The 15,432-nt window shown below is 36.7% G+C and overlaps 1 protein-coding gene across 2 annotated transcripts in view; it reads right to left on the bottom strand.

The window, feature by feature from the left end:
* Positions 1-4,812: 4,812 nt before the first annotated feature.
* DCLK1 (doublecortin like kinase 1) overlaps positions 4,813-15,432 on the bottom strand; it is a 227,112-nt gene continuing 216,492 nt past the window's right edge. The window contains exons 17-18 of one of the 2 annotated variants that reach the window (XM_041416035.1): positions 13,675-13,748; positions 4,941-5,086 (exon numbers count right to left, since the gene is read on the bottom strand). In XM_041416035.1, coding sequence (XP_041271969.1) covers positions 5,029-5,086; positions 13,675-13,748 — 132 coding nt within the window. In that variant the 3' untranslated portion in view covers positions 4,941-5,028. Of the gene's footprint in view, positions 5,087-13,674; positions 13,749-15,432 lie in introns of both variants that reach the window. The other variant, XM_041416034.1, reaches the window with a different exon arrangement.

The following is a 15,432-nucleotide window of genomic DNA, read 5'->3' as shown; positions in this document are numbered from 1 at the left end:
TTCTTTTCTTTATTTTTTCTTTTCAAACATATATGCCCCATAGGGAAAGGATTGCAATTTAGCTCTTATTTGTGGATATATCGCTTTCATTTCAACAATTCTTGAAAGCCTTCCTGCTGTCACATGCTACTGTATGCGAGCACCCAACTGAATAAAGACCCACCAGGCTTTTTCAGGAGTTTATTCACAGGTTTGGCTTTGCTTATTGTAGTATGCACCACATTTAAATTAGATGAGGGCTACTGTAAAGCAATAACATTGTCAATGACTGGAATCTCACTTTCCCCTCTAACAGTCTGAAGCAAATTAATGTATTGGTTGTTCATTAACAAGTAAACAGTTTCTGCTACAATGTCAAGGAAAAAAGAATGTGTTCATTAATATGAACAATCTTCATCTACAAAGATGATTTACACAATGCATGTAATGAGATAGCTTTCCCCTAACTAGTACACTACCAAACTGAAAAGCTGATTCTTAGGACTTTCTTGAAATTACAATATTGTTTGTTTACCAATAAGAAAGACAGTCTCAGTCACCTATGCCACCATTGTAAGCTCTATAATAAGTACTTAAAAAAAGAGAGATTTCTGGAATCACTTGTGGAATTAATAAAATTGGTAACTATACACTTACACTGCATCAATGATACATATTATTCCTGTGATAACTTGAGCTAAAAATAAGATTAATTTGGTTATAGAAATTCCTTAAACAACAACACTTAAATTATTTCAAACTTGAATTATTTTCAAGAATTTTCTGAAAAAATCAGCAAACACTGGCTAAAAAAGCAAAGCAGTTTGGATACACCAATGTAATCAGCATGCCTAGTGCTTTTCTGTTAACCCTCTGAGTAGAACCATGTATTCTGGATTTTTTGTACATTAATGCTGTGAAAATTATAACTCACCGAAATACTAATTTATATGTCATGACTTAATAAATCATGTTCTAAATATATTTGGGCTAGGCACCTCATCTCATGAGTGATTAATCCATCCTAGAATTTTAATTATCTGTTAGAGAAACCAGTCTCTAGCACCTATATGGGAAGCTTAGATTACTGTCCCATATTAGATACTTAACTCTTAGACAGATACATCTATATGAGACAATTCCCAGCTCACTACCTTTTAGCTAGTCCTGCACTATCCAGTACTACATTTTCACATTAAAGTTTGCTTACTGCATGTAAGCTCACTAGAATATCCCACTTAGGTTAGAGTCCACGTTATCCCTGGTTATATTTAATTGAGAGGAATTAAGCTGGAAGTGACCCTGTTCTACTTTCCTGCTAATACTAAGATCAGGTTGTCAGGCATCTCCAGAGACCAAACATTCGATGACCTGAGTCACCCTTCGGAAGCGCTCATCTCCATCTCCTTGGTGATAGATGGTGCCTACCACAACTGCCATCCATCTCTGCTTCCTAAAACAATTGTTGTCACATTTAGCAGCAATACCAGCCAATGATTCAAAAGGGAAATGAAGAAAGAAGTCGGAAGGACTGGTCTGTATTACAGTAAAATGACCATGGTGTGCTCTCCTAGATTTTCACATTAGAAATAGTCTATTATGCTTGATTTCTTTTTTTCATTGGTGTTTGAAATATTTATTGGGCCACTTATTCTGTCTTCACTTACCCCCAAGAATTCAGAGGTTAGACTAAAAAAAATGGCAGTCACTGCCAAACAAGCCTAAACCATTATAACTTCCATGAAACCATAAATATATATACATATATATGGATATATTAAAATATATATCTAAGGGTATATGGATATATTTAAAATCATCATTGGAAACTCTTCTGAAGCAGTTCAAATATTCAGATACCTTTCCTTGAAACATAAATAGCAATTTGAAACCCAGTCTCTCACAAACCTAAAAATAACTTAAAGAAATATTTTTATAGTTATGTTCATAAAACATGAACCAACAATCAGAAACATAAGATGTTGGGGATGAGTAGGATTTTCAGGATCTAAGATTATTTTTACCTACATTTTAAGTAGTGCAAGATGGTCTAAGATGAAGGAGCCCAACATCTTATTTTAATGATAACCCTGTATTCCAAGGCAAAGAAAATGTGAATGGAAAATCCCAGATGGGTTTTTGAATAATATTTCCCATGCATAAGGTGAAACATTTTTTTTTTATTCTGACTTCCCTCTCTAATTATGAAGAATGAACATTGGCCTTTGGTTTAAGACTGCCAAATTTTCACAATAGTCAAGGAGCATGTGGTATTAATGGACATTTTTTTATTACCACATGTATGTCTTACATTTACATGGCTGAGCTGTATCTCTTCTAAAGGGAAGGCTATGACAAAATGTGGGAAGGTCAGTGCTGGTCAAACTTGCGCCAGATTCTGACCTACTGTAAATTAGGATAGGTAAGTGGCAAGGAAGGCTTTATCGTGACTGAGGTTTTGATCCTATAAAAAAAATCCTTGTCCCATCCAAAAGTTATGAAAGTACAACCATTAAGATGACAGTGGTTGCTCCCTATCTACTGATCATCTTCTCTCCACAATGAGTTGAGGATTGGATGGTTATAGTGAAGGATCTGACACACAGATAAACCCTTTTCCAAAACCTAAAATCTGAGAATTTTTTTATGATAGTTCCTTTGTGCCTTCATCTCCTGCCCCAATGAAGTTCTCTTATTTGCTTCACTTGCTTTAAAATGTTGTTACTCAGGTTCCAGACAGAGTAACTGAGGCCTTACACAGGCCATGTGCCCATGGACATGTATTTACAGATCAGTCTCCTGATGGCTTAGATGACTTTCTAGTAAACTCATAATCTGAAGTTGATGTCTGATGTAAGCTTCTACCAGCACTTTCTTCTACGGTCAATGGAATGAGACCAATAGGTTAATCAAAACATAAGTCCTGCCTAAAATGTGTGCCCATGTCAGGTGAGATGAATCAAAGCTGCAATGCTTATCTCTCTCTATTACCCAGGAAGTCTGGAGAATTAGTTTCTACTAAATATCTCACTTCTAGATCATCAATATCAGGTGGATTAAAAAAAAAAATTAATGGAATACCTACACCACTTGTGTAAAAATCCACAAGATTAAATTCCTGTGTTTAAAGTCTTCAGAGCTTTCAATATATAAATTTTCACGTCTGAGGCAATGAAAGATGCACTCCATAGCATGGAGAAACAGAATTCCAATGTTTCTTGAAATACAGTTCAATTGATACTTCCACCCAGAAGTGCAAAGAGCTTTACACTAGCCCCCACCAGCTGCAGGTATACATTGGCTGCCACAACTGCTCATACGGACAGTTCTGTGAACAAACACCACTCAGAATGGGAACGATACTGTGGGCAACTTGCCCTGTTCCTGAAAAATTTATTTATACTTCCCAGAAAGCTGAGAATATCTGCATGTCATTTTGGGTAGTATACTGATACTTCTGGCTGCATAACAGGAAAGAAGAAGGAAGGAAGAAAGAATAAAGACAAGATAAAGGGCAAGGTTGGGAGAGAGAGAGAGAGAGAGAGAGAGAAAGAGTGAGAGAAAGAGTGAGAGAATGAGAGAGAGAGGAAACCACATATGACTTTTAAAAAAACACTGTGAGAAAACTTTAACTTTAGAGGAGAAAACTGGAGAAAACTTCCATTTTATATGAGCAATAAGAGAAACTATAAATTTCACAATTTTTTTTTATTTTAGAACATGATTTTGAAAGTTGTTTCTTTCATTCAAGTGAAATTCTGAGTCATTTTTTTTTTAAATTATCACATCTGAAGCAAAAGTCTACACACTGTAATATTTCTGTGGAAGCCAACTTCATGATAATGGTCAAATAAAATCTATAATGTTGTTTTGAGGTTTTAACAAACCAGCAATATATATATACTCTGTGTAAATGCCCATTTTATTAAATATTACAAATAAAACTGGTGAATAATTTTTAGTTTCTCCATTCTAAAGACAAAACTTCTCTAATTCTATTTAGACTTTACATATATATTAAATGACTTGTATTTTCCTCAATTTAGAAGTACTTTAGCTATTTAAAGGGTAATGCTCATCAGTGTTAATCTTTTTCAATGGCTCTGCCAGAATAACCAGGTCATGCTGAGAGGATGCCTGTGCATTCCTGAATGTGATGCAAAGGAACCAGGAACTTCTCCACTAGATCATTACATACTATTACATGGCAGAACGTGTCCTCAAGCAATTTCTCAAAACTCGACATTATCATTAGCAGCAAACTATATGGAAACAATCTTTTGTGGCCATCATCATGTCATCTTCTGTAAACCATGACAATGACCTAAACTGAATTTCCCATTTAGCCCTGCATCATATCCTCCAATAACAGTCACTCCGTGTGGAAATACAATGCAGGTTTGGAATGAGCTGCTGCAGAAGATACCATTAGTTTAATTTTATTTTCATTTTTAAGCCTATATTTATAATTCCTAAGCAATAGTACATTTGATATATTTTTGGCCAGAAACAGGCAAGGAACTTCAGGATACTATAAAAGATATGTGCGTATAAAAGCAAAAAAGCCAGAATAAAACCCTAATATGGGTTGTCAGGATTTAAGGTGATCATTTACTCAGAGGGTTAACATGTGCTAAAATTACATACTGCAGTTCCTAGCTCCACTGATGAAAACATTCACTGCTTCTATCTTCAAATAAAAAAGCAAAATAGCCTTAACCCTTTGAGGATCTTATTAGCAGCAAGTTGCAATCTAAACAGAGAACAAGTATTTCAATCAATCAGGAAACTATTCTTACGAAGATTCTGTGAGCACCCTTTTGTGTTTCACCATCCCAGCTTTTATTGCTGGATAGATCAGCTGTATTCACTCCACACAGGCCTGAAGCAGTTTCAGGGTCTCAAAGGGTTAAAGCCAAGGCTTTTGAGAAAAAGTGTTTTATTAAAAGGGTGAGTTAGGTGAGCGAACAGTCTCGGAGGAACTTGGTGAATAGTCTTCCGATTCGGAGTTGAGTTCGGGTGGAGCTTGCTGAGCCTTATAACGTCCCCTCACATCCTGGTTGCGTCTTCGTCGGAAAACCTGCCTCTCCTTATCAAGAGCGGTGGTCTGGCAGGGGCATAAAATAAGAATAAATGAAATTAGGCTGTGTGTGAAACGCAAAGATAATGAAAACCATGAGGTTTTATGTGGCCTGCAAATACCAGGAATAATAAATGTTCAGACCAAATTAAGCCTGCTCTGTCTCAGTCAGGTCTGAAAGGTAGCTACCACAACATAGCTAAACACTTTACAAAGTGCATTTCCCAAACCTTAAGAGGTAGCGTGACATCATCAAGCAGATACAGTGCCATATATATGGATGCCATATGTTCTACTTCTGGATGTTATTAATTTCATCCTTTAACAGGATCAAATTTCAAGCCAAATACCAAGTGACCTTCCCCCCATCCTTCTCAAAGTATAAATCTGTTTCTACAGGCAAGGCAGAGATGTACACTTGTCTTTGATTTGACCTAATGAAGGCTGATACACACTCACCCGTGTTCAAGTCAGTGCAATCAGCTAACAAAGATGGATTGTGATGAAGTTGTCAGACAAGAGAGAAAAACAAACACCGAAGGGAGCTAGCCCAGCTCCTTGACACATCATGCTGCTCAATGGATGTTCTTAGGGAGAACGCTGAAGAGCTCTGACGGAAAGACCTGTTTAGCCTGACCACATTGTCTCTCCCTGTTAACCAAGGTCTACTGAATTCAATACTCTGCTAATTTTATCCATGTCTAACTAAGGTATCCAGGAATGGGAAAGAGCAATATTTACTTGATGGGCATTAATTTTTGATCATTCTGCCATTATTGAGAACGCAATTCTTAATAAGATGGCTGTAACTTCTAGCCACATTCTTTCTTTGCTTTTCTGGCACATTTACAAGGTGAAACTTCAACCCAAGTAAGGGCAGCCCTAGTGTGACTATCAGTTTCAAGCACAGGACTGGGTTTTGCTGTCTTTTTGATTATGAGATCTTAAGACTGCAGTCCCTGAAATCACTGTAAAATTATAAATTCAACAGGATGGCCTTGATTCAGTGAGAGCACTTTGACACATGGTTAGCTGCTTCTGAAGCAGAGCTGCCCCCTTAAATCCCAACCCATGACTGTTTTGGAAAAAGCAAAATGGGAAAAGGCAGGTGACCAGTAAGATGACATACAAAATGCAACCAAGTATCTGATCACGGCACTGGAAAAAGATGACTTTGAGAACTAAATACGTTTCACTGATAAGGCTTGTAAAATTTGTCCCTATAATGAAAAGGTTTATTTAAAGGAATGCAGCCAAAAGGTTATTCTGCTTCAAAGGATTTATTGTGTTCTCTTAAAATATGCATGACTGATTTCTCTAGAAAATTTACCAGTTACAGAGTGAGCCTCACAGGAGAGCAGAGATGTATTTATAGCCAACATATTTTTGAGACTAAAATGAAAACTAAATCCATCAAACTGGTGCAGAATAGCATTATAGCAATCCATTATTTCAAATAATGCAACCAGCATTCAATAATGATGTAACAGAGACAGAAAGATGGACAGGAGTATAGAAATACTATAGCAAATGGATTTAGTTAGGCTATATTGCTGAACGATTATTTTTGTGTCTAGAAACCATATAGCACTACTTTAAAAGGGTAAAGTGATCCACTTTGATAAGTTCATCCCTCTATTCTAAATAATAATTGCTACAAAATCCAACACTTTGCATCTGCCAGGTTTTTTTGTTGTTGTTGTTTATCGCTATCTTTTGGTTAAGAGCTCTAATTAGTATTTTCAATGCCTTCTATGTTTCTTAGCCTTGAACCAATTCAGTTTTTGATTATTTTTAATGTGAAACAGAAGAATACCTAGATCTTTTACACACAGTGAATATACTGCTTACGGTATGTAATTCTGTGTGAAAATTGAAAGGAATGGCATATATTACTGCTCTATAAAATACAGATTTCCATTTAAAGGATATTTTTTATGCTTACAGGAAATAAGCATTTATTTAAAGTTTAAACCACATCACATCATCCTGTGGTAATAGATACTCTCCCCTGAGAAATTTAAACATTTCTTGTTGAATACATAAAAATACTTGTATTAAATTGAGAATTTATTTTTAAAACCTACTATATGGGAATGGCAAATGTATATGCAAAATCTGAAGGTATTTAAATTTAGATAACTGACACATAAGGGAATGCATAAGAAAATTGGGGTTTTAGGATATTGCTTTTTATAAAGAACAAAGATAAGTAGGTACCAGAACATCTTTTCAAAGATGCCTGTAAAAATAAACCCCATGATATTATATTACTATGATTGTTGGAAAAGCTTTAGAGAATCTTCTTTAAATCTATTTGTTTAAATATACATAAAAGTACTCCCTCAAAAATAAAAGACATTAAGAAAAACCCCATGACGGTCTCACCTAAACTAGCACCTTATGCTGCTGTAGTTTGTAGGGCCAAATATTTCTGGCTTCCTAACCCTTCAGAAACTTCCTGAGCTATTTTGTTACTTTCTTTACATTTTTGTCCAGTGTTTGCCCTGGATTGGATCTAATCAGTCTTTTAAAGACATATTTCTAGAGTCCAGGGCATTATTGTGGTTACTCTCCTGGGCCAAGAGACATCCAGAGCCTTTCTCAGCCAAAGAGCTTATTGAATAAAAAGTTATGAAGGGGTCAGTATTTATCTACTGAGAGCAAAACTACACAGGTCATTCTCTAATGTTTCTGTTTACCCTGTCAAAACTATGAGATGGGACATTTCTGGCCACAGAGTGCTCAGGCCCCATAGAACTTTCATGAAAAGGCTCATTTTGCCAATATTCCAGTGACATTTGACACTTCCAGTGTGCCATACACTGCTGATGGTATTGTGACTCTGCATTATGCAAAAATGCTATTTTTCATTTAAAGATGTCGTGGTTACTTTTTACCTTGAGAGAATTTCAAAATATGATAGATCCATCTTGTGGAATGCAGAGAAGATGGTAAGATAGATACATGTGAGTATTGACTGCATTTTCTAAGTCTGATTTTCACTTACTGTACTTTCTTGTGCACATGGACATACTCCAAAAATCAGCTTTTTCATTATTATTGATGTTTTTGTAACAAAGGCCTCTTATACTCATTGCCTTAGTTTAACAGATGTGTTCTTTCACCTGCTGTTCATCTGGGTGGTTCACCGGTGCATGAACCAGTCCATTATGGATTTCCAGGGTATTTCTACTTCAAGCTACTCTTTCAATAAATAATAGGAGGATCTGAAGTGCACTTATGTTTCACAGGGCTGCAAATCCCAGATTTTCATTATCACATTTTGACATTTTATTTTTCCCAGCTCTAGGTTAGAGACTGAGAACTTTGAGTACTATATGAGAGTAATGGCAACAAAAATGTAAAGACAGCATTCTTATTTAAGATGTGCAGCTGCCCTCCTGCAATCCATACAAGAAAATGTAGAGCTTCTTATCCAGCAGTAGATAAGTGGATTGCCTCTAATAATTTGGCGGTGATGGGTCTGAAGTACTTAATTAAGAACTACTGTATTTTGCATCAACATTTAGTAATCCTGACATCCAGTACCAAATGGTTACCAAGCCATTCTTGGAAATGCATTTAATTTGTAGTAACAGAACATTATTTTAAAATCATTGTTTCCATCATTGACATATTAAGGTGCACTTAGCATTTTTCCAGGATTTTTCCTTAAAGTGTGTTTTCATCCTGATTTCTACCACTTGAAGTTACAGGACTCATGAGCCATGCAAATCTATTTTTTATCTTGGAAAACACTGCACTGTGTATTTATGAACAGATTCTCAAAAACTAAAACTGCTTTGATATACATGGTGGATTTGCAATGGGAAGAACCTTATTTTAGCTGTGGGCTGTCAGGTCAGTAATTACTGGATTAAAGTAACTGAATTTTAGGAAAGTGAGCAGTGACTGTTATTGTTTTCACTTGTCTTAATTTACTGCTGGCCACCAAATACAGATATATATTAGTTTCATTAATAAAAGAACATTAATGTGCATTTTGCCTCAGTCCATACATTATTCATAGCAGCCAGGAGACTAAACTGGGGATGCAGCTGTTCACGCATTAATCTAAGAAACCCTTCCCTTTGCTTGCTTTTATTCTGCAGGAGCATAGTTGCAATTTGTTAGCAATTTTCATGAAGCTTGGTTTAGTGTGTGGAATTAGATAAATCTATGTCTTGAAACACTGGTATTTTTTTTCTTCCAGTACTTTCTTTTATATCCACAGTTTTATACACACATTTAAATGCTCACACCTAGATAAGTTTATCTTATTTCCTTTAACTTCTGGCTAGTGACTTTTATACATTGACCGGTTTCCTTGCTGTAAAAATGACCGTTAAACATTGCTTGTGGCACAAGCCAGGCAGCCCTTCAGTCTCATCTTTTTTTAAATTTCTTTTCCATGGGTTTCTCAGGTTATATATATATATATATATAATATATACACAATATATATTTATATATATATATTTTTAAGTGTGATTGATTCATGAATCAAGACACTTTTTTGAGAGTACTTCAAACTTAGCAATGCACTTTAGTCCAGGAGCAAGACACTCATGGTATTTTTAGTCCCTCAGGCACAAGGTATAACTAAGTAAAGTTACATGGTGATTTGGAGACATGCAAATGACCACATCGAGGGGACAAATTAATCGAGTGGATTTGAAGCCAGACCTCCAAATACAAAAGCCTGATGCTTTAGCACACCATGTAACTTCTGGCATGAAATTTAGCTAAAATGAAACTAAAAAAGAAAGAAAACCAAATCAATTTGATATATGCTTTGTACTGTGTTAGTGAGTGAACACAAAGACAAGTATTCTGTATACGTAACTGTTGAATTCATATTGCTGTGTTTAAGTTTGTGTTTACTCTTTGACATCCCCCTTTTTAGAGACACGATTCCTCAGCTGGTTTCAATTACATGTGGAAGAGAGCTAGTGCCAAGTTGTTTGCATGAGTGCATTTTATTTATACTTTGTAAATCAGTTGTGGGTTTTTTACTCAAAGATCAGGAGAAGAGATTTAAAATTATTTTAGGTATCTGCCTGTATTTACCAATATTCAGTTTACAGAAGGTTTTATGTTATTAAAAATGGCACTTTACAGAAAGCAAACCTGATTCCCAGCTTCCTTGTCCCATCACCAAGATGTCTGGCTGCAACTTTTGACTTAAAAGTGTGTTGTATGCACTTGGGACAGGTGTACGTAACTCGACAGATGCAAAGTAATGTGAATTAGGAACCAAACATAGAGGATGGAATTATGGGTTTTCAAATGAGCTATTTAGATATATTTTTAACTGTGACAGTGAGAACTGTATTTTAAAAATATAGTATTTATGAATTTAATATTGACTAGATTGATAATTCTGTTAAGCATCCAATGTAACTCATCTCCTTTCTATCGTCATTATTTTGATAGGTCATTAATGAGTTTTCCATACACCCCCTGGATTTTATTTTGCCCATTTTGCTTTTCTTGAGTGTCTTGGATATATAGAAAATAACACACCCTAATATTCTATACTACTAATATATGTACTACTACACATACTGACATTTTCTACTAATATTCTACTATGGATGCAACCACTCTGGTGCTTCTTTGATATTCTGAATCAGCCCAATCTTCAGGGTTTTAACTGGGACCTCCAAGACTTGTCCCCTGCTGATGCTGCTTTGGCCTTTACTGCACCTCTGATTGCAGGGCTGATGTTCCAACAACATTTGGTGGATTGGTTTTAAAAATATGTATTAGTCTGGGGTCCAAATGATTTTGCTGATTTGGGCCCTGTGTTTTCCCAGATCCTCATATTCAAGGAACTGTGAAAAATTTTCCAGGCATTATAGCTCATGCCACCTACAACAACTCCTGCTGTATGCAAAAAATCATGTCACTTCTGCATGTATTATGCCACTGAAAGGGAATAAAAGAAGATGCAGAATATGCTTGGAAAAATTAGGATTTTGAAGGACTTTGAAAACAGAAGTCTTTTAGGCAGAGAAAGGACAAGGTTTTCTGATTGTTGAAGGAGGAAATAGTGGGAAATAGTGCAATTTTGAAATTATTTTAGAAGACTTCTAGAAAATACAGATAAAAACTAAAAGAGAAGTGCAGAAGAAACAAGTAGTTTAACACTAACAAAGGGAGCATTATGTTTTCCTCGAGACACTATTTCATTTTTCGCTGTACTTGTGAATTCTGATTAATTTTCATGTGCCTGTGATAAATTGTTTGTTTTATAGACATGAATTGATGAACCTTTTCATATGCTTTGCATCTGTGCTACTAAAAACTAAACACTTGCTACATCAAAATGGTTTTATTTAGACAAAAATGTTGGTCATGACAACAGCTGCATGTTTCTGGGAGACGAGAGAGGCCCAAACACACGGCAGTGCTCGGTCCGCTGTACCCCCTCACAGAGGATTTCCTAATTAAGCACCCACGCCTAGGAGCCCAGATCTCCCAATTTGCCTTTCCACACTAGGTGCACAGTTTAGAAAACCCTAATTATAAACATTGTTGTTACTGCCCCCAGCTGGAAAACAGAGCAGTTTATGTATGAATAAGAGAGATTATCGCCCATCTGCTCCAGCCCATTATTCAGGGATGTGTCATTTTGTATGCTGATGGCAGCCATTACTATTGCTTTAGTCAAATGACCTTTTTTTTTAATAGCTTTATTTATTTACCAAGTTGCAGACATAGAACCTTCCCCCCTACCTCTCCAAATATGGTTTGTTTCAAAACCTGGGCTATGCAGTTAAACTGAGTCAAGGCCAATCTGAGATGTTCTCTTTTCTCACAGGCTCCTGTTTCTGGTGATCTGCTCCCCCTGAAGCAGAGGTTTTAAAAGATCCAAATATTGTGTATAGCAAATGGAAAGACTTTCATTGCTTGTTTGTGGTTTTTTTTTTCTTTTTTTTTTTTTTTTAATGTAAAATAAAAAATGTAAATCAGAGAAAGAGTGTAAACTGACCATAGATAGCAATTAACCTCCAGGAAGATAAATAAAGCTCATGTGATCTTCCCCACCATTTTACAGACCAGGCATTAAATTTGCAACTCTTTGTCAAAGTTCTGCTTGACAGAAAATTCCTCTAATACTATCAAACCCACAGTCATCTAAAGCTGGGCACTCAGGTCCCATTCCCCCTTCTCTGAAACCAAGGAACACAAAGAAGGAGGCCAAGTGACAAGACAGATCAGCAGGTTCTGCTCTGCCCTTGCAGGTCACAGTGGATTTGTAGCCACCACTACAAGAGCGTGGAATTAGATGAATTACAGGTACTGCTGCACTCCAGCACTCGGAATGAGAGTCTTTCTCAATTGTTGCTAGCCAGCGTTCAACTCATTAATAGGATTGACTTTTCTACTTTTTGCCTGAAAAACAGGCTTATTTTTGGGTTTGGGTTTGTTTTGTTTTTCTTTCCCCAGAACATCCATATCAGAAACTACTTAGCCCTCAGTGTGCGCTCAGGGAACCGTTGGGTTTTATGGAAAGCGTGCTGCAGCCCGATCCATGCACTTGGTGAAATGATCCAGGGTGGGAGTTTTACTTTACTGGAAACACTCACAGTGACCATCTCTGCTGTTAAGGCGGTTACTTTGCTGAGATTTTACAAACCCCTCACAGACAAGTACTTAAACACAGTGCTAGAAGCCACAGGTCTCACAGTAAACTTATAAAAATTTATCCAGGCATCAAAATGTAGGTCTTGTGAGTAATAAGGAAAAAGACAGCAAGTAACCACTTGATGGAAATTCCAGCACTCTGGATTAACTGAGGAGGTGTATGGGCCTCTCGTGGGCTATCAGACCTGGAACCCTCCTTGCCCCCGCTCCAGAAGAAGCCCCTCCCGCCCAGAGCCCCATTTTATCATACAGGTTAAGCCGGCTAACGACAACCCTGGCACAGTTACACAATGAAGAAAAATAGATTCAAGAGACTCATGCAATATTAAAAAAAAAAAATCAAACCAAAATAAATAGGTATCAGAAGGGTTTTAAAAAGAAAAGAGAAGGAATGCATTGTTAGAAACACAAGCTTACCAGCACATACAATGCATTGTATTTCAGTGAACTTGGGAGAGTTTCTATGCCCGCGTTATGCAAATGCATTGTTCAATCTAAGGTAAGGATTGTGTTTAGTGGGTTTAAAATGACAGTATATAGCTCCACATCTTGCATGGAAAAAGAGGAAAATATATGCTGAGAGCCTGTTGCTGCTCCGTGTGTTTTGAAACAGGAGCACAGGGGAAGCAGATGCCTTAACAAGCAGAAGTGAGGGGGAGGGTGCGTACTTCAGCATATCTGTAGATTTTCTATATACACTGTCCTTTTAACTATAAGGGAGATTGATACTGAGCATGTGCGATGACGAGAAAGCTGGCAATGTGGGTGTGAGGGATGGGTGAAGAAAGGGAATGAGGGGGTGTGGCATCTCAATCAAGATTAAAACGAAACTGATAAAGCAGCATATGGACCGGATAACAAATCAAAAAGCATGTTTATCCACTGAAGGAACTGGTTAATGGAGACTGCCAGCACGTTGCCATGGAAACACTGACTGTTGGCGCTGCACCATCTCATACCTTATCCAATACATTCCTGGTTGTTGGTAGTAGTCCAAAGACCCTGATCTCTTGATGGTAAACCCGTGGTCCAGCTGAGCAGAGAGAAATGGGGCAACTCAGTGGATCGACATTAGGCTAGAGAATTCAGACTCCAGAGCAAGCTGTTCCTTATTTAGTGCATATTTACTGTTTTCACTTTCACTCTTATCTAACATCCTAAAGCTATGTACCGCAGAGGAAAAAGGAAAAAAAAAAAAGTAAAGAAATAAAAGAAAAATATACTAATTCTAGATTTGGTCTTGCCAAATTAGAAGCCAATTTATTCAAACTAAAACGGAGTTTGCAAATCCGTTAGTTAATGCATAATGCATTCATTTAAAAGTCTGAAATATCTTGTTACCTCCAAAGACAGTAGTGCCCTTTTAAGTTGCACATACCAGTAATAGAATATTATCTTTTGCAATTAAACTGAGAAGTTCAAAAATAATAATTTAAAAAAAAATTAAATGTAGTGCAACCATCACAAGGAGCAGGCTAGACAGACTACACAAGGCTTAAATTAGACTGCTTCATAATCATGGAATGTGTAAAGATGAAAAGAATCAGGTTTTGATACCCCATCAATCATGGTAATTCATTTCTAAAAATGCGTTAACCTTAGAGAGTAGGACTACTCAGAGCCATGAATAACATTGTTTATCATTTCAGCTTACACCTCATGCTCAAAAAGATAACAGTACAAAACTATCTGATTTAAAATTGCACCAATTAAAGTCAAAATGGAAATGAACTTAACATTGTGTCCAGGAAATTGTGCTGGTGATATTACTTAAGGACTACAGATCTTTCAAGTTTAGTTTATCATCAGCAAAATCATGTGCATAGGAACAAAGAAAATGTGTTCTTTCCCTAACCCTTCTGTGCTGCACTAACAGACGATAGAAACATAATTTAGCTGAATTACAAAAAATTTTGGGGGAAAATTCTTGACAGAGACACTCTTAACTGCTCTAAAACTGTTGCATTGATTTTCAAATTTTTGCTCTATGAAGGGAAAAGGCCATTTTGGGCTTCCAAAAGAGCGTTGCATATATTTGCAATACTGATGACAGTTTCTAATTCTAAATTCAGAATAGCAGTTCACCGCATTTCCAGGTATCAACGACTTAAAGGGGAGTTAGGAACTAACTGCAAATTTAACTTTTTCTTGATGACTCCCCAGCAGGTGTAGAATTTAATAATTTATTCTTTTTTTGTTAAAACAATGCCTCTTTCATCTTATTTAGAATTATTTAAATCATGTTTCCTGTTTAAAACCATGGGAACCTTGTACCTAGAGTTAAATTTGCGTTGGTTTAACTACACTGGTCTGCTATTGCCATCTACTGGCTTCCTTGTATGCTGCACATAAAACACACAAAAGGGACGTTTTCCTAAATAGCAGATCAAAAATATTCCCCTAAAATTGAATAGCCAAAAATCTATTCAGAGAAAACGGGGAAAGTCACTCCCTAACAAGAGCTGAAACAATTCTGGTGGTGTGGAAATCCTGCCATGAGAAACCCAACTGTGGAAAACGACCCCAGGACAACACAGACAATAGATGAGAAAGAATAGCCGAGACACAGGTTCAGCTTTAAGACTTCAAGCAAAACTTAAAGGCTAGGCTTGGCTTCTCCTCCACACCACCCAAGAAATCCCATGGCTAAAAATTCCACTTGGCATGGGTCATTTTTATTTTAAAATCGGCAGAATGCAGGGCAATGACCCACATGC

This window comes from Onychostruthus taczanowskii, unplaced genomic scaffold (assembly GCF_017590055.1).
Source record: "Onychostruthus taczanowskii isolate IOZ18803 unplaced genomic scaffold, ASM1759005v1 scaffold50, whole genome shotgun sequence".
Taxonomy (NCBI): domain Eukaryota; kingdom Metazoa; phylum Chordata; class Aves; order Passeriformes; family Passeridae; genus Onychostruthus; species Onychostruthus taczanowskii.
This window is presented reverse-complemented; position numbering and strand designations above follow the sequence as displayed.